This window comes from Lycorma delicatula, chromosome 1, assembly GCF_047948215.1.
Source record: "Lycorma delicatula isolate Av1 chromosome 1, ASM4794821v1, whole genome shotgun sequence".
Classification (NCBI taxonomy): domain Eukaryota; kingdom Metazoa; phylum Arthropoda; class Insecta; order Hemiptera; family Fulgoridae; genus Lycorma; species Lycorma delicatula.
Genome location: NC_134455.1, coordinates 146536833 through 146559525, shown reverse-complemented (window position 1 = coordinate 146559525; position 22693 = coordinate 146536833). Strand labels below are relative to the sequence as shown.

At 29.4% G+C, this 22693-nt stretch overlaps 1 protein-coding gene across 5 annotated transcripts in view; it reads right to left on the bottom strand.

The window, feature by feature from the left end:
• Positions 1–22693, bottom strand: part of mask (multiple ankyrin repeats single KH domain) — a 233708-nt gene that overhangs the window by 24597 nt on the left and 186418 nt on the right. For all 5 annotated transcript variants that reach the window (XM_075363965.1, XM_075363982.1, XM_075363999.1 and 2 more), the window contains 5 exons: positions 20210–20478; positions 15673–15786; positions 12648–12818; positions 7405–7534; positions 5002–5128 (listed from right to left, as the gene is read on the bottom strand). In XM_075363965.1, coding sequence (XP_075220080.1) covers positions 5002–5128; positions 7405–7534; positions 12648–12818; positions 15673–15786; positions 20210–20478 — 811 coding nt within the window. The remainder of the gene's footprint in view (positions 1–5001; positions 5129–7404; positions 7535–12647; positions 12819–15672; positions 15787–20209; positions 20479–22693) is intronic.

The window sequence follows — 22693 nt, the reverse complement described above, 5'->3', positions numbered from 1 at the left end:
ACAGGTATGTTTTTCCATTAGAGAAATTTTCACATATATATATATAAATATATCAAGCATCCAGCATAACAAACATTTTATATGAATGTAAGTGTGTGTGTTCAAAACAATATATTGATAATATGTAATAATAAGTTGATGTATTATTTGAATTTCAAGAAATACAAATACACACACACACACGCGCGCATATAATATTATACTATTGCTGAAAGAAATTCAATAAGGACTTATTTTAATTAAACTAGGGAAATCTTAATTCAAGATATTTTAAATACAGGAACATATTAATAATAAAGCTGTTCAAAAAGCTGAGATTATTGGCTACAGCTGGTATTTTAAGTTGGATGCAGCATTTTTTTCACCAGTTCATGATACACAAATTTTAAGTGGAATTTAAAATAAAATTTCTAATTGGATTTTACAGTGCAACCAAGTAAGAAGAAAATTTGCAATACTAAAAGAGTTTTTTTGATACTAGAATTGTATAAATAACAATATAACAGAATTATACATTCTATTATAAAAAAGAAAAACTTTCAGCATTGCAAATCTTCTCCTCTTTACTTGGTTGCACTGTAAAATCCAATTAGAAATTTTATTTTAAATTCCACTTAAATATCAATTCCTTTACATTTTAATTTACTTTGTTTGTAGGAAATTTAATACCTATAGATTTATAAGAAAAATGTAATGCAAACAGTACTTTCTGAAGAAGTTACAAAGAGAATGAGCTGAAGTGCATTTCGCTTTTGCACAGCATGTGCTGTGTGGCCCACCTCCCTTCTTTTGAACTTGACTGTACAAACCAAATCAGTTTAAACAGCAGCAAAAATTTCTTACACTGAACACCCCTGTAGTACATAATAGTGCGAAAGTATTTACTGTCATAGTCTTGTCTCTTTTTTTTTTATATAGCTGTCAATTGCTCATATAGTAAAGGGCATGAATTTTGAAGCTTAGCACTCTGTCAACTGAACCTGCTTCAGCTGACATTCTAATACCCATTAAGCATAACATACAGTTAGCGTCTATATATTTATACACTGCAAAAGATAGCACTACTAATATTGATTATTACCATAATTATTACTTCATTCATATTAATACTAATCATGTCAAAAATTAATATTAAATATTATTATTTAATATTAAATAAAATTAATTCATTTTTAACTAATAATGTAGTTATATACTTTATTAAAAAAATCCTTTTGTTTTTCAGTTGCATGTTTTACACAAATTTAAATAATATTTAAACTTTACAAAAATATACAGAAAACTTTAGAAAATAAAGAGGTTGAATGTCATGATCAAAGTTGCTAAATTCTGAATATCGTCACTTTCACTACCATCACCATCTTCCCAAGAAATCTGAAAAGATCCTGTAGAGCTGTCAAATTATATGCTACTGTCCAATGTATTCATCTTAATTTTTTTGTACTTGCTCGCAATAAGGTTTCCAATACGATGTGTCCATTTTAGAAAATTTATCTTCAGCAATCAGTTGATCATCATCAAAGCCAAAAGTGACATTGTGGCTTCCAATGTATCGTTTTACTTTAAACCATTCCCATTTCAGTAAGGTTTAAATCTGGGTGATACGGGGTAGTCGTAACACTTAATGTCCATTTTTCTTGGCAAGTTCATCAAATATAAACACTTGTATTTTTCTTTGTTCCTTTTAATTATCTTGCACAGATGAGGTTTCAGCAGAGTAATGAGAATAGAATGCAATAATCACATAACCAGTTTTACATTTCTTGTTCTTTTTTGTATTGGATGTGGGTAATTTTTCTTGAAATTTCTTATGTGATAAGACGCATTGTCTAAGATTATTATAAAATTTTCATGAAGATTTTTCATTAATTTTCTTCAGCCCATTTTAAATAATTATTTGCATTCATACAGTTGTAGTAGTTGCCAGCTGTTGCACTTGCTTTTTAGGTTCATGTGTCTGGAATAAATCCCATTTCACCCCCAGAATGTATAATAATCAATACACTGATTTTAGAAATAGGAGTTAAAAGCCATCTCATTGAAGCCTTTCCTCAAGAAATAAGGTATGACTTGACAAAATATATATTCATCAAGATATACACAATTATCCTGTTTTCGTTTCTGAATTTTTTGATAATGTACTGTATTTGTTTAATCCTAATGTCATGATTTTCAATAATAAATTTCCTATATTTTGAGTTTTTTCCCATTTGAAATACAATTGTTGTAATGCTCTTAGGTTTCATCATCTACTTCCTAAGAATCCTACTAAATCTTTAAGATGCAATAGCAATTTTGGAATGGTGGGCTACTGTTTGAGATGAAATTCATTTACGGTCCTCTCACTAGGCACATGTCAAAATGTGCATACTGTGCTTGTTATCATTTCTTCCATTTCTGAATTTATTTGACGCTTCATTCATAAATTTGTACAGCTTGCCAATTTAATTTTTTGTGAGTCACAGTGGATTTAAGTTCATTCATCCTGCTTCCAACTACAGATCAAATAAAAATTTAATCTATACTTATACACACTACTATAAATCAAGAAAAGTAAAACAGCACTGGTGAAACACACAATTAACAGATGAAAACAAAAACTGAACATTATTACTACGCAAAGCTTTCTACTTCAATGTATTCTATAAATAGAATAAATATACTTGTTTTTATTTTGTAAGTGATACTATCGATGTATATCTTTACTGTTAGTCAGCTAATTAGAATGATTCATTTATTACAATAACTCCCTAGTACAAAATTGTTTCATTTAAAAGTGCTGACTTTACATTTATCAATTTTGTCAACATATACATCATTTGTAATTTTTAATTGCTAAAATTATCGCTATAAAGTATTAAATTATACTTAACACTGATATGGAGTGACAATTTCTTTGTTAAATAAGATTTACTATTAGTATAAATTGTAAAATGACCGAGAGTGAATCAAATTATGATCAGATTTAGTTTTCAGTTTTGTAAACACCAATATGAGAAATGTTTGTAGAATCGTTAATATATAGAATATTAGCTGTTAGACTACAAGTTTCAGATTTTATGCCCCCTACTATACCTAAGTTACGATTTATTGTTTTCTTTTCAAATTTTAACTAATTTGGGGTAGTCATTGTATTTTATACCTGGTGAGTAACTTAAAATCGAACCAAGGTGGTTTGAACTGCAATTATTTGAATGTCACCTTCAACACTGCTACTACTAGCACCACTACTGGTTGTAAGTTATTATTCTTGTTAGTTGTACACTGTTCATGCTTCAGTGCAGTATATTTTCGTTCTTTGCAGTTGTGTTAATTCTAAAATGCCTAATTTGATCAATGAAAGTGTTGCTATAATGGAAACTTACACACATTCTAAATTGTTTCAAGAAATGGAAAAACTTATTGGTGGAAAAATTTCTGAATGGCAATAATCCAGCAAAGAGCAGTATAAATGATTTGGTTGAACAATGGGGTTGGTTTCAAGCACAGTTCAGTGATTGAGAAACAATCACAGTGCAGTGATTGAGAAACTGCAATTTTTCTTAAATATACAAATATTTTATAATCAATGAAAAAGAATTACATAAACTTGTTAAATTTTTCATCAATTTTTTATTTTTCTGATTGTTCTAACATGAACAGGAAAGAAGTTACAGACTGATATTTTTCATCTACTTCAAATTTTTAATATAAAAATGACTTGATTTTTAAGAACAAATAGGAATAGTTCAAGGCTAGCAAAGATAAAATAATGACTCAAAGTTTAGAAAATTTAAAAATAACAAAAATTTTTTCCAATTGTATTTTTTTTATTAAAAATTCTAAAAAAAAGTTGTACCTCTTAATCATTTCTAAACTGGAATTTGTGTCTGAGAACAGTTCTACTACTTCTCCTATTCTGGAATGAAATGGACATTGAAGAAAATGTTTATTTATACTTTCCTGCATGTTAATTACAATATTTAAATGTAAAAATAAAGAAAAACAATTTACTAGTAACATTCATCTATATTATATGAAAAATTAATGTGGTGAGATATTTCAATTTTTGAAAGAAAAAAAACAATCAATTTTTATCGAAAGGTAAGCGCAAATATTATTATCAATAAAATAATGGAATTATTTAGTTGCAAATAACTTGTCTTAGATTATCAATGAAACTTTTGTAATTAAAAACTAGTTACTTTTCTGCATTTTTGAGTATAATTTGGACACTGGTGTACATTATTCAGTATTTGTAAAGGAACCAGATTAAAGCTAACGTAAGATATCAACTGTATATTAATTTTTATATTCCAAGCTTTGTTTTCATATAAATCTCAAAATTGGGGAATTAGTATTAGGTTTTCCAAAGAGGGTCAAAAAAAGTAATTCAGTTAATTTTTGTTTTAATATGTTTTTACTTAAAATATTTTTTAAACAAAATTCTTACTTAAAAAATACCCTTCTTTAAAACCACAAGAAGCATTATTAATCATGCTATGGACTGATTGATTCCTGAAAGGGTAAAAATCACAGTCAAATATCTAGCCAATTTTCATTCATTATTCCATTACTTTTTTAAAAGCTTTATTTACTGCCATCTGAATTTCCTTAGTGATTTCCTCAAACTGATAACCTTCTTTCAATTAAAAATTGATGGAGTGTATTTTAAAGAGAAAAAATAAATAAATGAATTAACTATTATAAATATTTTAAAATTGATAAAATAATCTGACGCAATTTCATCAGTTTCTGATCTTAATATGAATAATGCTTACTCTGTAGATCAGTATCATGTGGTTATTATGCTCTGAGATATAAGGGGAACTATTTTTTTTTTTAATCTGGATTTGAATGCCTACTTCACCAGAGAAACTGAGTAAAGGGAAACAATCAATTTAACTTTTGAAATGCTAACTGCTGAAATGTAATTTTGTTTATTTTGTTAGATAGACATAATAATTCATCAATTTACTAAATAAATGGTTTATTTGTAAGTTTAAAAATATATCAAATTACCAGAATTAAGATTGGGAAAAGAAACTTTGCTTGTAACACTGGATCCAACTGCTCCACTAACTAGAGAAGTAACAACAGGAGTTGGCCCAGAACTTCTTAATGCAGTAACATTTTTTGCTTTTGCACTCTGAAAATTAAACCAAAATCATTAATAAATAACAATTATCATTAAATAAAATTTGAGTGAAATGAAAACAACATAGAGCATAGAATGGAAACACACCGAGTTACATTACATTAATGACTAACATCAATACATTATTGTCACCTTGTATTTCAATTGACAAAGTGATCAATTACCTTACTAAAGGTAGGAGTTCAATACCTGCCTTGTTCATAGTTTTTTTAGAATCAATTTCATTTCTTTACCAACATAAAAAAAACTGGCTGGTGTAAGAAATTACCCCTTGCAAGACAGAAGAGGCTTTCACAAAGGTTTTAGTATATAAATAAAAAAAAATACACTACATACTAAACAATTTTATTTTATATAGGTTAATAATACAAATATATATATGAATGGGTGGTAAAAATATTTGTTTTCATACATGGCCAAGTGTATGAAAGTAAAATAAGGTTAATTTGCTTAAGTATGAGTAAAATCTTGTTTATGCTTTTATTAATAACCTTTAGGAAATAACTACACAGATATTGAACCCTTTATGGATAGTTAATTAAAAAAAAAACCTGGCAATAAAATATTAATTAGAGTCACTGTGGAGTAAATAGGCATTTGATGTTATTAATAATTAGGATTTGTATTGCAACTTTGAACAGAAATGGAGACTTCATTGCTGATTATTACCAGCTACGACAACTGTTTTACACTTCACTACACATTTTTCTTGTCCTTTATTTTTATTTTTATGGTGTTTAAGCATACTCTTTTATATTTAAATTATACTATTTTATTCAATAGATAAGGTAAAAATGCCTGAGACTTAAGCAAAAACTTGAGTGAATAAAAAGCAGAACTAACCAGAAAGAAACAAATTTTAACTTTTTGCCTTAAAGTAGTAAAAAGATTAAACAGTTATGCAATGTACAATTTAGTTTTTAATGTGCAGTTAACTGTACCAAAAGGTCAGCAGCCACAATTTTAATCCAAATGCACAGATATTCCACAAATTTCTTCTAATTATAATCATTCTTTTCACAATATAACATGACTCAAATCTGTATCCATTTTTACCAGATATTAAGTACATACACATTAATTTTTAGAATATTAAGATAAAAATAAAGGGCATGTAGTTGAAATTAGCTGATGACCCATCGCACTCAGCAAATGTGTTTTAAATGGAAGAATTAAAACTACAAGCCTGTATAGTTAAGCTGTGTCTATGCAATATAAGGAATGGTAGTAGTCTTTCTTTTATGCTGATTTAACTTTTTTTGTAAAATTATGACACTAATTTTACATTTTATATTAGAAAATAACTTTTGTGAGATTTTAAGTTAAGATTTTTAATAACAGTGAAAAGAAAATAATTAGAAAATAAAAAGAGAATTAAGAAAAATAAGCAACAGTTTCAGTGATGAATATCCTAAAAACAAATATAGTAAATATAAAAACCAGTTTTGATAACTAAGAATTAAATATTTTGAAACAGAAAAAATAAAAGATTAAGGATGTCAGAGAAGTTAAAACCAGGGAGTGATAACGAATAGGGTGCATAACAGGGACAGTAATTGCTATGAGTTAAAAGGCTTAGGAAAAGAATGGCAAAATCTTAGTTCTGGAGTGTACTGTTACATGGTTGTGAGATTAAGACCAAAACAAAGCAAAAGACAGAGAATAAAACTAATGGAAACACTGATTTGGTTGGATAAGGTAAAGAAAGCGGGAGTACTAAGAAGCATCATAGGGGAAAGAACTATGACAAAAGTATAGGAAAATGGATTGGTAAGGAGTGATCAAATTTATCAATGCTATTAAAGAAGAATATAAGTGTATCAAAAGGAAGAGAAAGACATAAGATAGATTATCAAGGAGAAACTGCTAGCAAGTACTGAACACAAACCTGCATTTTTGCACCAAAACATAGATAGGGTGAAAGAGAGTAGCTGAAATAAAAGGAATGTGTAACCAGGCAATAGCTTGAAACTTTTTCTCTGACTAAAAGTTTCATTTTTATAATGACAAAACCATTGTTGCAACTATTTAAATTGCTGACATAAAATCCCAGATTAACTTGTGCTGATGTGTATTTCAATAAGCATAAGCTTTTTCAACTAAAAAAGCTGATATAGTGGTTTGATTACAAATAAACATCAGGTTTTACTAATCAAATGAGGCCTGATTTATAAGAGAAATATAATTTGAGAGCAGCTGACCTCAATCATTATATAAGTTCTTGTATGGTTTCTTTAATATAAAAAAAGTAACACAATAAAACTAACCTGAGATTTTTCCCATGCAGCAGCAGCCTGCTTAGCAGATTTTGGCAGCATTTGCATTATATCAACTTCAGGATCTTTAATTAACGCTGCAATCAAGCTGTGTGCTTGTCTCGTTGCTTCTGCAGAGCCTCTGTTAAACACCAAAAAATATTTTCAGTGGTTTCTCTATACAATAGATTTACAGATATAATTTAATCTAAATACTTTTAATGAAAAAGATCTTGAAATTTTTATTATAATAATATATTCTAAAACAGAGGTGAGATAAATTTAATCTAAATACTTTTACTGAAAAAGATCTTGAAATTCTTATCATTATAACAATATGTTCTAAAACAGAGTTGAACATAATTTCTTGGAAGTATCATCATTTTTAACAGAATATGAAAAGTTGTAACAACCTACTTTTAACATTTTCAATGACTAAGGTGAATATTGTGTTTTTAGGAAAGAAAAGTGAGAACTGAACACAGCATAAGAAATTAAATTTCCACAAGAGTGCAAGTAATTTAAAATATAGCAATTAGCAACAGTAATGATTAGTATACTACATGTGGTTAAACAAAGATATTATAGCCAGAGTAATCATAACATTTTTACTGTTTTAGTTTATTTAACACTAATTAGTCAGTAAGATATTAACTCATGATTCTTGAACTTGTTAATCTAACCTGATCATTATAAGTGAAGGTACTTAAAAAAAACATATATAATTTTATAAGTCACTTTGACTGAAACACAATAATGAATACAAAACCAACAATAATAATGTAGTAAAACAAAATTAAGTCATCTTCTTAAATATACATTTCCTTCTCTGTACAAAGCCATATCAATAAAAATATTTTCATTTGATGAATTTTTTATCGATGGGGCAAGAAGATTGTCCATCGTTGGGAGGAGAGATGTGCAGCTGTGAACGGTGAATATATTAAAAAGTAAAATAAGTTTTTATAACCCATAAAATGTAACTTCATACCTTTTTTGTTTCATTTTGCAAATTTTGGAGTTTGCTTACTTTTTAACCACATCTTGCAAAATTGTGTAACTTTTTTTTACTATTGTCTTAACTATCAAGAAATAACTGATGTTGCCAAAACTCATGAAACAAAGCTCAATTCACTTGGCATCATACTTACATCTATGATACAACAGTATTACACAATTTTATTCAACACCGAAACATAAAATTAACAATTATTGCAGTATTGTAATATAAGCAATTTTTTAATGTTTGTATTTCTGCATAATGCTGATGTTTCTTATTTTCAACAAATTAGATTGTTCTAAATAAATTAGTCATTTTACATCATTAATTATTTTCACTACATATGAGTAACAACCAGTCAATCATGTATTTAGTGCTGTCGTAGTAATAACTTAAAATAACTCACCTTTACCTTATCTTAGTTTCTTTAAATTCAGATATATGCCAGGGTAGTGCAAAAAAAAAATTAAAGCAATCTTGTGAAAATGTGCTAGATGGTCTCTATGAAGAACATAGTTTTTTAACCTTTTAATCCCTATGAAAATTCCAGTACATCGGCACCCAAATGTCTGAATATTGTGATCTTATTTACTATACTCATACATGGAAATTTGTTTTGCTAATATTAGTAACACACTTTTTTCTATTTATGGAACGATAATACATTCAGAAGGCAGTGTTTTTCTGTTATTTTCCCGAATTGTATTTACCTTGCTTTCTAACAGAAGCATTTTGGTTATGTTTATGTTATTCCACATGTAGTTAGTGCTTTGAGTTGTAATGGCTGTATATCTTTTATTTGTGATGATGAAATAATTCTGTATCTCACTAATCCTGAAACAGACACTGAGGATTCGCAGGAAATTAATGGTAATGATAGTACAATATTAGGCGCAAGTGATAACGACAGTTTCAATACTGATGAAAACAAAGTACCTACACAGTTGGAACCCAATGCTGCACCACAACTTGTACCTAGAAAAACTGTGAGTAGGTCTACAAAACATCGCAAAAAAGAAACAGATAATGAATATATCTGGTGAAATGATAAAAATTTCAGTCCAGATTACAAACTTTTAGTGACTGTGATTCTGGTATAAATCCTAACGTTCAAATTTCAGAAGATGCTCCTGAACTAGATTTTTGACTATGATAGATTTTTTTAGACTATGATGGAGTTTATAATAAATATTATAAATATCTTCTACACAATAATGTTATTACTTCGAAGAAAGTGAAAAACAAAAAAAAAATGGAAAAATGCGGCAGTAAATGAAATGTAAATAACTTTTTTAGGCCTTTACTATCTGATGCCGCACATAAAAAAACAGACTGCAAGTCAACTAATAAAATGCTAGAAACCCCCTTTATTTGGTAAAGTTATGAACAAAAACTGGTGTATCATGCTTTTGAGAATACTACATTTCAGCGATTCAATTAATGCTCCAAATGAGAGACTATAATAAAATAAGATTTGTCATAGCACTTGCAATAAAATGTTTAATTTTTGTTCTCCCCTTTCAGGGATTTAAATATTGATGAGTTCTTGAGGTTATGGAAGAGGAGATTAATTTTCAAACAGTATACCCCTAGAAAAGACACTGTTCTGAGGTTAAAATATTTATGCTTTGCTATGTGAAAACTGGGTAAGTGCTAGATTTTATATCATATACACTGGAGCAGAAACAGAAATTGTAAATGTCAAACTTTACATTTCTGAGTCTGTAACATCAAAGTTTGCTGGCCCTATATTTAAATAAGGCAAAATTTATTTTGTGATAACTGGTACAGAAGCCCTAAACGTTTTCAGTTTTTACATGACAATAAAACTGAATTGTCTGGCTTGTGGTAAAGTTAGATCCAATAGAAGAGGATTTCCAAAAAAACTTTACAAAAGAAATGTCAAACGGTGAACATAAGTTAAGAAATATGGACACTTTATTTACTAGTAATAAAATTTGTTGACAAAAAAAGACATGCAGATAATTCATTAGACTGTGCTAGAAAGTGTACAAAATGGTACATGAAATTATTTATGTATCTCCTTGATATGGTAATGCTGAACTGATATTGATCTCTACCAGGTAAAGACAAGCAATCCTCAAATGTTAGAATTCAGGCTGGCAGTACTCCAACAATTATTTAAAAAATTCACTGAGTCTAAAAGTAGTCTGCCCAAAGTAGTAGCCTAAAAGAGGAACTGCCCATTCTCCACAAGAGAATTCTCTTTGCCTTATGCAATGGCATTTTCCTGAACCTGTCACTCAAATAGCAAGTAAAGGTTCCAGGAGTCAACGCCAATGTAATGTGTGCAAACATACTTAAAAAAAAGTGCATAGAAAAAGAACGAAATTCAAATAATGTATAGAGTGTGACGTAGGCCTGTGTCATCTGTGTAGGGAATTATCACACCCTACTGCACTTTTAGAAATCATCGTAAACTGATTTGTAAACAGTGAACAGTTTACTACATAAATAGAATATTGTGTCTTTAGAATAAGATAAGTTGATTTTATTTTTATTGGAAATTATTCTTGAATTTTATACAGATGCTGTTTTGTTATTAGAATGTGATATTTTGCCCTGGGGAGGAAGGTGTTATTTTGGCTACATTTTCTAGTTTGTATGTATGTTTAGTAGGCTTATTTATAATTTTATTTTATTTTATGCTCATATAACATAAATATAAAAAAAATGTTATCAGTGCAACAATTATTTATAAGTAAGAATCCATCCCCCTTGTGTTATTTGCCCTAAGTTAAAAAAATAGTAGAAATCAGTTGCTGTGAGTACAGATAACATGTTAAGTATTTTTAAGAGGAAAAATTTAAAAAAAACTCAGGCTGCAGGCAAAGTTAACTCTGGAAATACCTAGGGATTAAAAGGTTAAATATAAGAAGTGTGGCTATTAAATAATGAGGCTAGTACTGCTACAGAAGAACTGCATATGCACCAAATTCATACGACCGACAGCTGTACAGCGTTAAGCCTTCTTTTTTTATTGTTGCCACTCCAGTTTCTATAGACATATTTGTCCGGCCGTGGCCTTCATTTGGATAACATCTCTTTTTCTGTTTTGCCAAAAAAATGATATGTGTTTTATTAGAGCTATGAATTGTCATGAAATTTCATACGAACCTTGGAAAAACCAGTACTGAGACTTATCTTTAATTTAAAAAAAACATATATGGCAATGAATGTTTTAACATGTGCGTGGGTTTTTGAGTGGTTTAACATGTGCGTGGGTTTTTGAGTGGTTTAAGTGTTTACAAGATGGCCAAGAAAAGCTCAAATGAGCAAATCAAAATTTGATGCAGACTGTTTTTTTGTTTTTTTTTTTTATTATTTATGGGATTGTGAATCTTCACTGGGTTCCTGAAGGTCAAATTATTAATCAACATTACTACCTTGAGGTCCTTGGTCAACTCCATGAAAAATTAAGAAAAAAACAACCCGAATTGTGGAAGAACAAGTCATGGGTTCTTCATCAGGACACTGCACTGGCTCACACTGACAAGACATTTGCTAGAAAGTCACCATGTGATTTTTATCTGTTCCCCAAGGTCAAATCTTCATTAAAAATAACAAGATTACAGACCATTGAAGCTGAAAAGAAAAAGTGGCACACGTCATGAAATAGCTCACAGAAGACTTCCAGAACTGTTTTGATGTTTTGAACAATGAAAATTTCACATGAAGCATTGTAGGAATAGAGGAGGGGTGTATATATTGAAGAGGATAATAACTAAATATGTATAATTTAAAATAAAATATTTTACAGCATTAGTATCGTTATTTAACAGTCGCATCTAATATGTGTTTGTTACAGACTACAAAAAAATAATAATGTTTATATTCATTCAATTTCCCAGGAGGTAGTTCACAAATGTTTCCAGAAAAAAAAGTTAATATAAATAGATTTCCTCTCTAGCTCTGTAAATAATTTCTATTTTTAAATTACATTTAAATAAGTAAATATAGTGAGTGATTTAATATAAAATATATAAAGGCTGTACACTATGAGGCATCTAACTCACCTGATCAAGTATTACAATACATATTCATATTGTGATTTAAATAATCACATTACTAAGTCAATAATTATGAATAACTTTTTTAAACTTTGGTTAATACCACCAACTGCGTTTACATGACTCACTTAAAGAAGAAGTAAGAAATAGGAGAAGGAGAAGTAAGGGAATAAACATTTAGCAATTTAGAATTTATTTTTGAATTTCTAAGATATGAAGCTTACTTGATTGTGATGATTCTCTCGCCTTGGCCCTTGCTCTGTTTTTCAACTTCAATATGAGCACCAGTAGCCCCTCTTATGGCATTTATGTTACTGCCTCCACGACCAATCACTCGGCTAATGGCATTTAATGGAACTGATACCTTTTTTGATCTATATGGCGAGTTAAGGTACCTGAAAATATTTTTTAAAAATACAATACCTAGTTGATTTTATAATATGCACATCAATAAAAAATCTAACCTTAAAACTGATAGAGAGAAAGGGATATCTGGCAGTAAATAACCATATAAAATTGGTTGCATATGCTCTAATACATTTTAAAGACACAGAATAATAAAACTAGAAAATTCTGATTAACAGCTAGAGCATTTTTCAGTGAAATAATATCCTAATCCCGCACAAATATATCTTTATAAGTCAGAAGTTAAATAAATGTAGTAGCATGAGCTGACCATTAGTACGACTATTTATTTTTATCAAACACATAAAAAAATATGTACAAATAAAAAAAATTATACACCACTACGTGTCATTTCATTATGCATCGTCTACAAGGAGTCTTGTTCATAAACTCTTAAATTAAAGATATATCCTATACTTTAGAAACAGAAAAAAGATTACAAGAATTCAGAAACAATGTTATAACAAGTAAAAAGCATTGCTAAAGTGAAAAAATGTTGAAAGATGATACGTCCGTCTTGTTATGACATATACATAGGTTGACATATTATTATGCCTTGAAATGAAGAATAACCTTTATTAATTAATTAAAAGTCATTCAATAATTAGACACAAACTGCTCAGAAGCTAAAACAGTTTATTTAATCAATGTGACACTGTTTTTCACTTTTTAACATAACCTAAAGCAGCATTTATATACTTGTTCCATCTATGAATTAGCTTATTTATGATTACTACAAAGAAATCTTTGTCTTTATGTCGGAGCCAATTTAGCACATTTTCTTTGATTTCATCATTGTATTGTAAACACTTCTTACAATATGGTGCTTCTTTAAATGGACCAAATGGGTCCAATGTTAAATGGAAATCCGATGGGACCAACAAGTCAGGACTGTACAGGTGAGTTAGTACTTCCATATGTCATTTGTCATTGAGTTTTCAAGTTACCCGAGCTGTGTTGGGCTAGGCATTCTTAAAGGAAAGTGAGTCTTTGAAATAAGAACCAGGGTGTTTTTTGCAACACTGCTGGCTAAACTTTGTTTACAAGCACGTTACAATAGTATGCACTGTTTATTTTTCACTGATCATTTACAAAATTGGCAAAAACTGGGCCTTTTGAATAACAAAAGATTTGTCATCATGATTCTTCCTGCTGATGGATGGGTTCAGAATTTTCTTAACAGGTGACACATATGCATCCACTCCATGCTTTTTATCTTTATTCCAGTTCATAATGGTGAATCCATTTCTCATCACAGGTTAGAACACTATAAAAAATCAATTACCTTCCTGCTGATATAATTATTTCAGCTCTGTACACACGCTAAGTCTTGTGTGCTTACGGTGATCTGTCAAACTCTCTTGGTACCCATCTTGCACTTTGTACCTAGTTCATACAACTTTGTTCATATGTTTGTTTGGTCATACAACTGAAAGTGGTAACCAGTTTTTCATCTGCAAAAAACAGATCACTGCACACTGTACAACTAATTCGTAAACTTCAAGAGGACTAGCCATTGTAAAATGAGATTTTGAGGTTATAAAAATACTTTTACTTAAACCGATTACAAATCATCACAGGGTTGCCAACTTACTGTTCTGAAAGTACCACACTGTTTTACTCTTATAGTTTTGTTTCCACAGCTATTTATGTCTTTAATTATTGAATGACCTTCCTATTATCTTTGGTGAGTTATCAGACAATTTGAGCTCATTTCAAAGTCGATAGTTCTGAGGTTCAAATCCTAGTATAGGCAGTTACTTTTATACAGATTTGGGTACCATATCGTGGATACCAGTGTTCTTTGGTGGTTGGGTTTAAGGGGTGGTTGGGTTTTTTTTTTGTTTAGTTAGGTACTTACAGATGTTCTAGAGGCTAAACAGAAAAAGTAAGATAGTACTATTAGGTTAACAGTACAATTTTTATACATTAATCATCTATTTACAAAATGATGGTTTTTCTCACAACTAGGTATAAATGTGTAACATTATAAATATTTAAGTAACATATTGTGGAAAAATCATTTTCTGAGTAAGCCACTCAGAAATAAATACATAAACACAAAGTATCAGCAATCAGTAATGGGTGAACCTGGAACACTTTCATTTATGCTAGATAGTAATCTTTTAGGATACCACTACACAAACTAAAAAGTCATGTGCAACATCCATCCACATCAATAAGTTTTCTTCTTGTACATCCAAATTCCTTAAATGCATGAAATTTCTCAATTCAAATGAATGAATGAATGAATTAATTTTTTTTTTCAGGAATACAAATAATGGCAACAACCTATTCAGAAACATAAATGAAAGGAAAAGGTAAACAAATTTTTACTAAACTGGATTCATTGCCTATCTATTTCTTCACACAGCTTTCCAGTGTTATCATCAGCAGCTGCAGAGTAGGTAATATTAAAGAGTTATTCTCTTAGCCATGCATTACTGAATAGTGGCCAGTGTCCTTTTACCATCTATTCAGAGCAGAAATACCCAATTTTTCAATCAGAAATGATTGTCCAATTGTCTGTGGATCTAAACAACCATTCAATACTATCATTCTACAAAGTTTACTAAGCAATAGAGAAGTGTTAACTCTACATTAATTACAATGAGTGATTAGCCTCCTTCATATTCTGAAAAACATATATTAAAAAAGGATGTATTACTCCAAAAATTGGCAGCTACTATATGTATATGCTATAATATACTACAGTACAGTAATGTACTGTGTGCTAGCATTATTTACCTATTAACATACATGTACAAATTTAGTATGTAACAACAGTATTCCTACATTCACACATGGCTGCAGAAAAAAAAAACAACATAAAAACAGACTTACTTTCTGACAACTTCTTTCCATCCCTCTTCTCTTTTATTTGCTTGTTTTGGACTGGTTGAATTTCCAGTTTTACCTGAACTACTTGGAACAAGATCTCCCTCAGAATAGAGATTTCTAGAAAATAAAGTACCAGGAATAACTAACTCATAAGTAAAAGTTGAAAACAAGTTATGAAATGATTTACATCATAAGAATACATAAAAATATTACACTATTTGCTTTCAAAATTATGTTAAAAATACAAATGTACTCCACACATCTGTGAATGTCAAGTGAACGACAGAAAACAAAGTTGTACGACAAAAATGGAAGAAAATTATACTTCATCTTAATTAGAAAACTGAAAAACAAGATCAGTTGTATGAAGCGAGTTTTTTCTCAGTAACATCCATTTAGAAATAAAAATGAACTGAAAAAATTTTAACAAACATAATTACTTGTGCATAAAACTACATTTATTTAATAATTTTCTACATAGCTGCATTCAACTTTACAAAACATTTCTCATATCATTTCTATTGTTTTTTCAATCCTTCTTCAAGAAATTGTGCTTCCAGTGACTTAAGCAATGCTGTACAGAGATTTTTCAATTTTTCATCACTGTCAATCTTTTGAGACACAAACCACTGCGTATGTTGAAGAAAAAGAATATAATAACTGAAAGTTAAGGTGGGGCTGGCTACAAGGTGGATGATTGAAGATTTTCTGACAAAATGTTTCCAATCGCCTCACTGATTTACCATGTGTGGCTGGTCATTGTTGTGCAAAAACAAAATCTCCTTAGGGTAGCATTCCAGGTCATTTATTTTACATAACTTTTTAAAGATCTCTTAATGTTTCATAATACATATCGGCATTCACAGTAATTCCGTGATTACTAAATATGACTATCCCAAAAAGTTTAATGGCTTAAGCTTTTTTAAAGAATGGTCTTGTTTGAATTTTTTGATCTAGAAGATGTGATAAATACTACCATTGCACAGGCTGTGGCTTTTCTCAATGTACAAATAAGAAATCCAGGGTTCATCTTTGATAACAATGTGATCAAGCAATTCTTCATTACCTTCATTTTTGTAACAACACAAAATTCATGAATTTCATTAAGATGTTTTCCCTGCATGAGTCGATTAACATCTCACTGGCAACAATTTTTTAAAGCCCAATTTTTTAGTCAAGATTTCACAAATCAAAGATTGTGAAATATAAAGAAACATCAAAGATGACTGAAACACAGTGAAGCACCAGCTTTCTCAAAATCTTTTGATCAAATCATATTATCACCGATGACCAGCCGCTATGTTCACTATGCTGCTTTGAGCATTTGTTTACCCTTCTCAAAATGAATGGCACCGTCTTAATTTAGTGTCATTCATAATACATGACCCATAAACATCACAAATTTGCCTGTGAATATCAGCCTATCTTTTGTACCACCACCCATGGCAGGATCATGAATTTTAGCATTCTTAATAAATGCATGAACATAAATAACAACAAAATAAGTGAATTATTGTTGCTAACAGTTCGTTACTGACTGAAATAGCTGGACTGCACAACTGACTTCTGTTTATATCATGTATGTGCGACAAATTCAAAACAAATTACATTAAAAACACCCCTTTTACAGGGGATGAATAAGAAAATTCTTGATATTCCACAGATTGTATACAAAAATAATGCAAAGCACAAAATGAAAAATATAATCATAGGACCACTGTTTTTTTGGGGAAAGAAATGAAAAAAGTATCTAAATAAATGTATTACTTTATATTATTAAAAATACAACTGTAAAAACCGAAACCAATTTAAAATTGAACACAAGTACACACATCACTTAAACATGTCAAGCTAAGTTGACAAAGGTGTTTAGTTAATCTGCACTCCAGAAACTGCCTAGAGGAACATGTAGTTACAACCAAACATGAGCTGTGGAGTCAGTTTGGAACAGATATTCACTAATTTTACGTAATATTATATTTTATTTATGTAATTATAATATAGAAACTACACTATAAAAACAATTTATAAACCTTCAGATACATCTTTAATATTTACTTTTTTAAAAAGTCAATACCAAACATCAAAATAATCAATAACAAACAACCTGCTTAATTTGGAACAGACTTCAAACAGTTGAAATTAAAAGTAGAACTGAAAAAGAAATTCTCTTTATTACACTTTTTTTAGTGGCTTTTATTATTTTTTGATTTATTAACCCTTCGTGGGTGGAAATCCATATATGGGATGCCTGTACTTATGCTGGAGGGTGGAAACACATGTACGAGTCTCTGAATGTGACCAGTCATTTTGAGGTGCAAATTTTCCAAACAAAAATTCAGAAGGAAATGAATAAAAACCATTTATATTATTATTGTAATACAACCGTATTTTATTATTTCCTGCATAGGTGTACTACTTCTTCAAAATTGCTATTGTTATTATATTACCATCAATGTTACTATTATTATTACTATTCAGTGTCTTTTATGTGAAAAGAACTCTATATAAAATATAACTAAAATCACCACCTATAGTTTGCCACTTCTAGTGCACTCAGTGAGACTTGTGCCGTTTTCATGTTAAGCTTTGTCTTGTAACATAATTAATCATTGTTCCTTAACCAGATTAGTGGCAGAATTAAACAAAATCACAAGTTATATGTTGGTTTTAGGCATGAATGCATGTTTTAAGTTACTTTAAATAGTTTTTGCATGAAACTCTTTATTTTGAAAATTTCTTGCACACAGAGCATAAAATATCACCGCCTGCGAAGGGTTTAAACTTTTTTCGTATTATTTTAGTTAAAAATATGGGTAGATCAACAAAAAAAATGCTTATAAATTCTCTTATGTGACATAAGTAATAAGCAGGTGATAACTACACATCTTAAATAAGAAGAGGCAAATATGAAAGAGATGCTGAGAAAAAAGAAGATAATTACTGAACATGAATTAATAAGGATGTCTGGAACAAGAGTTAAACCATTAATGCCGAACATAAACATATGTAATTTTTTTCTAAATAAACCCTTTATTTTACTCATTATTAAGTAAATAAAGTTAGAAATATTTTCATATCAATAAAAAATCAATTATACTCAGGAATACAGGAATAAAAGGTTATCATAAAATGTTTGTTTATGCACCTTTGGCAAAAAATATCATTTTTTGAAGAATATAAGAAGACATATGAACAATTTACATTACAATTTATTAAACTGAAAGTAATACAGTTACAAATAAACTATTTTACTTTTTTCTTATAAAATTATTTTTCTTTGCTGCGAATGAGATTCGCAGAAATTTTTGATTCGTGTAACTCATGGGAGTTAGTAGTCGACCACAGTCTTGTATGTTGTGAATTAATATGCTTTCTCAGATGAAACCATGCTTCATCTGTCAAAAACATAATGTCGAGTATACCTATGGAATTTTGGTCAATAAAATGTTTAAACCATTGACAATCATTTATTCTTCTGGCAAGATCTGTAGGTGAACACATGTTACTGTGTTCACAATGTGTTGAATACACATTACTTTATAGGTGAAAAGTTTCAGTTCTTTTCTTACAACTTTATGTACAGTAGCAAGTCCAATATCTTGCTACTGTGCTAACTTGGGCATTGACTGTGATGGACTTCCAGTCACAACATTCAAAATATAACAAGCATCTTCTGTTCAGAAGCTGCTAGACATTAGTTTAGGTGGTTTTCCACCTAAACTTCGATCAGCATCTTCAACAGAGCCTGTTGCCCAAAATTTTTCAATAAAAGTTCCAAACTGCACTGCGGTAGGAACAGGAGTATTTGAAAACTTTTCAGAAAATTTGTGCTTCACTAAATCAGTATACTTGTCGCCTTTATGAAAGAAGTGTTACAAGAAAAAGGAGTTCGTCTACTAAAAGAAACATTATGATACTGATTCTAATAAACAAAATGAAGCACGTTCAATCGCAACTGAACAACTGATGTCTTGGTTTATTACTGAATAATGCCAAACAAACCCACACGGCAACCAACCTAATAATGTCTAAAGTACAGAATATGCCACATAATTCTAAAGCGTACTGCACAACGACTTTCCAAATGCACTGTATTTTGGTAGTAGTGACCGAATTACTTTTTCAAAATATAATCTTTAAATTGGTGTTCATTACTCCATTATAAACTTCCAGCATTAAAGTATATCTCTTTAAATATCATAACCAAATTCAGGATGTGCTAAAGATTTAAAGGTCATTACTATTCCAATGAAACACTTGCTACAATGAAACTTTGCATGTTTTGTAAGAATTCTTCCTGTAATTTAAATATAAAAAATCCTAAAAATTAACTTTCCCTTTCTATGCCAGTACCAATCAAACTAACAATGAAAAAGATCACTTAATCTGTTCTGCATAAAAATAATTATACTTAACAATTGTTTTCATTCAGTTTTTCCAAACAGAAAATTTCAGTATTTAAAATGTATATAGTTTTACTAATCAATGAATAAAAAAAGAGGAAAAAATTAATTTAATTAATAAAATTTTATATTACATGTAAGAGTTTTTCTTTCCCTTGTTAGCTGGGATGTAGGTCTCGTTGCCAGTTGCCTCAAAATCTTCTCTATCAGCAGGATGCCGTGATGCTTCAAATATAAGATGTTTTGGCTTTGGTGAAGGTCTAGTCTTAGTTACAGTCTCGTTTGAACTACTGTGGTAGCTTGACTTGGATGTAGGCACAACTTTTGGTATATATCCCTCAGTTGTTTTAAGAGACATAGGTTGATTACTATTGTGTGGTTGCGATGCTGAACTTCTTCTTTCCTGAAAAATGAAAACAACTTATAATACTTCTATTATCTTTAAAAACTATATTCCCATTAATTACAACTTAATATAACAATGAATATATATATATATAATGATGCAAAAATCACTTCCGAACTGAATAACCCTTCCACATTAGATGACAAATTAGCATCTTTATTGCTAAAATAAAAAAAATGATTGTAGGGGTATTTATTATTATTTTTTTTTAATTTAAAATATATCTCAATTATCTCTAGTTCATAGTTGTACTCAATGTCTCCCTGCAAGTTTTTTGCAGCAGTTTATGGAAACGGAACACTAGAATAATAACAAAATTAAAAAGTAAAAAACGTTCTGAAAATAAACCATGACTAATCATAAAAATGTAATTTAGTTACAAAAAGACTATTAGTTTTGCCATCAGCCGCAGTGCGGTATCGGTCTCCCACATAAGGAAAAATTGACAACTGACTATTGTGGTATTAGAAATGTGGGGAGTATGATCTACATGAAAGTAATTCCAAGCACATAAAATCTAACATTATAAATTGGATGCAGTAGTTCGTATAGCCTAATACAACAAACAGTACACAACTAATGAATGCATTCTGACAGTTGGTGACTGGAGCCACAATGTTTTGTCAGAGCTGTTTCACTCCCAGAGATAAGAAACACAGACAACTCAAAGAAGGATTATGATTTTCAATATTGCAAAGAAGTAACGAAGTACAAATAGGAAATTAAGTTAATAATTAGAAAAAGTAATAAATAAAACATCCACCTCTTATAGGTAAATATCAATAATAACTAAATATGTAATTATAAAAAAAAATTAGATACACTAACTAGGGGCATCAAACATAAATAATTAAAGAGACAGGAGAGTTCAATGTGCTATTGTGGCTAGAACAGCTTAGATTTGTCAATACACCCAAACCTGACATATTTACTATCTATATACTAATCTTCTAATGAGTAAATACAAAATATGTAACTTTTCTGATATGAAAAAAATTATAAATTACACTCATTTTATCATGTTTATTTCAGAATTCTTTATTGATATGAAATTAATAAATCAGATCAAAATTATAAAAGAAATAGGGGTTCTAAATTTTCACAAATAATATATATTTTACACACACAAAATATATACACAAATACTTTTAACTAAATACAGAGATCAAGATAAACAAAGTTATTACATTAACGTTACATTCATCTGAACAGAATGATTAATATTAGAAAAAAAATTAATTTTATATTTACACTTGGCTCTGTATAAAAAATTAGTTAACAAACCAAAAATCAAACACAAATTCAAAATAGAAGCCATGTGGTGTCTAGTTATTTAATAACACGAGAGTTCCACTATAAACCGTTTCAGAGTAAACTACCCTGATGACTGGCTATAGATCTTGCTTTTAACAATTAATTGTTTTTTTTTTTTTTTTACTTTTCTTGTAAATTTCAAAATAAATATTATGAAAACTAAAAGCAAGAAAAAAACTTTGTACCCAAGTGATTTTGTGATATCAGAATATAAAAACAAAAATTCAAACCCAATGTTTTGGCAAGAAATGATAATTATATAGATCAGTGGTTATTAAAAGATATAATATACCACTATCTACTTAACACAGATTTCATATTTATAACTTAATAAGTGATTTAGTAGTGTTGCTGGCGCTTTCTAAGCTCATTTCTACTGGTGACAATGATGAAAATGTTTACAAAAACATGGGTCCAGAAATGCTTCATTAGTGGGTTACAACTAGCGAAAGATTCTGGGCAAAAAGAGAAATAAAACCATACTAAAATTCTAAACTTAAGGGTGACAATTTTGTATGGTTTTTGGCCTGACAAATTGAATAAAACAGGTTTCAGAGCCATATTTCCAGTAATTTTTGTAATACCGGATATAAAGTAGAAAAAATTGTTGTTTGTGTTGTAATATAAAAACTTTGTTAAATAACTAATAAATGCATGTAATTTATTATCAAAACTTGTAGAGAATTTAATTCTGAGAAAACTGATGTAAAATATCCCAATAAAAACAAATAGAGGTTCAAGAAATTTGAGTTTATTACTAACACCAAATAAAAACTTTTAAATGTTATAAAATACAGAAAACGAAGTTAACATATAATACTGGTACAGTGTTAAAAAAATTAAAATGTAATTGATGCTGTTTAATACAGTTTACTAAATTTTCAAAAATCTGTCCTTC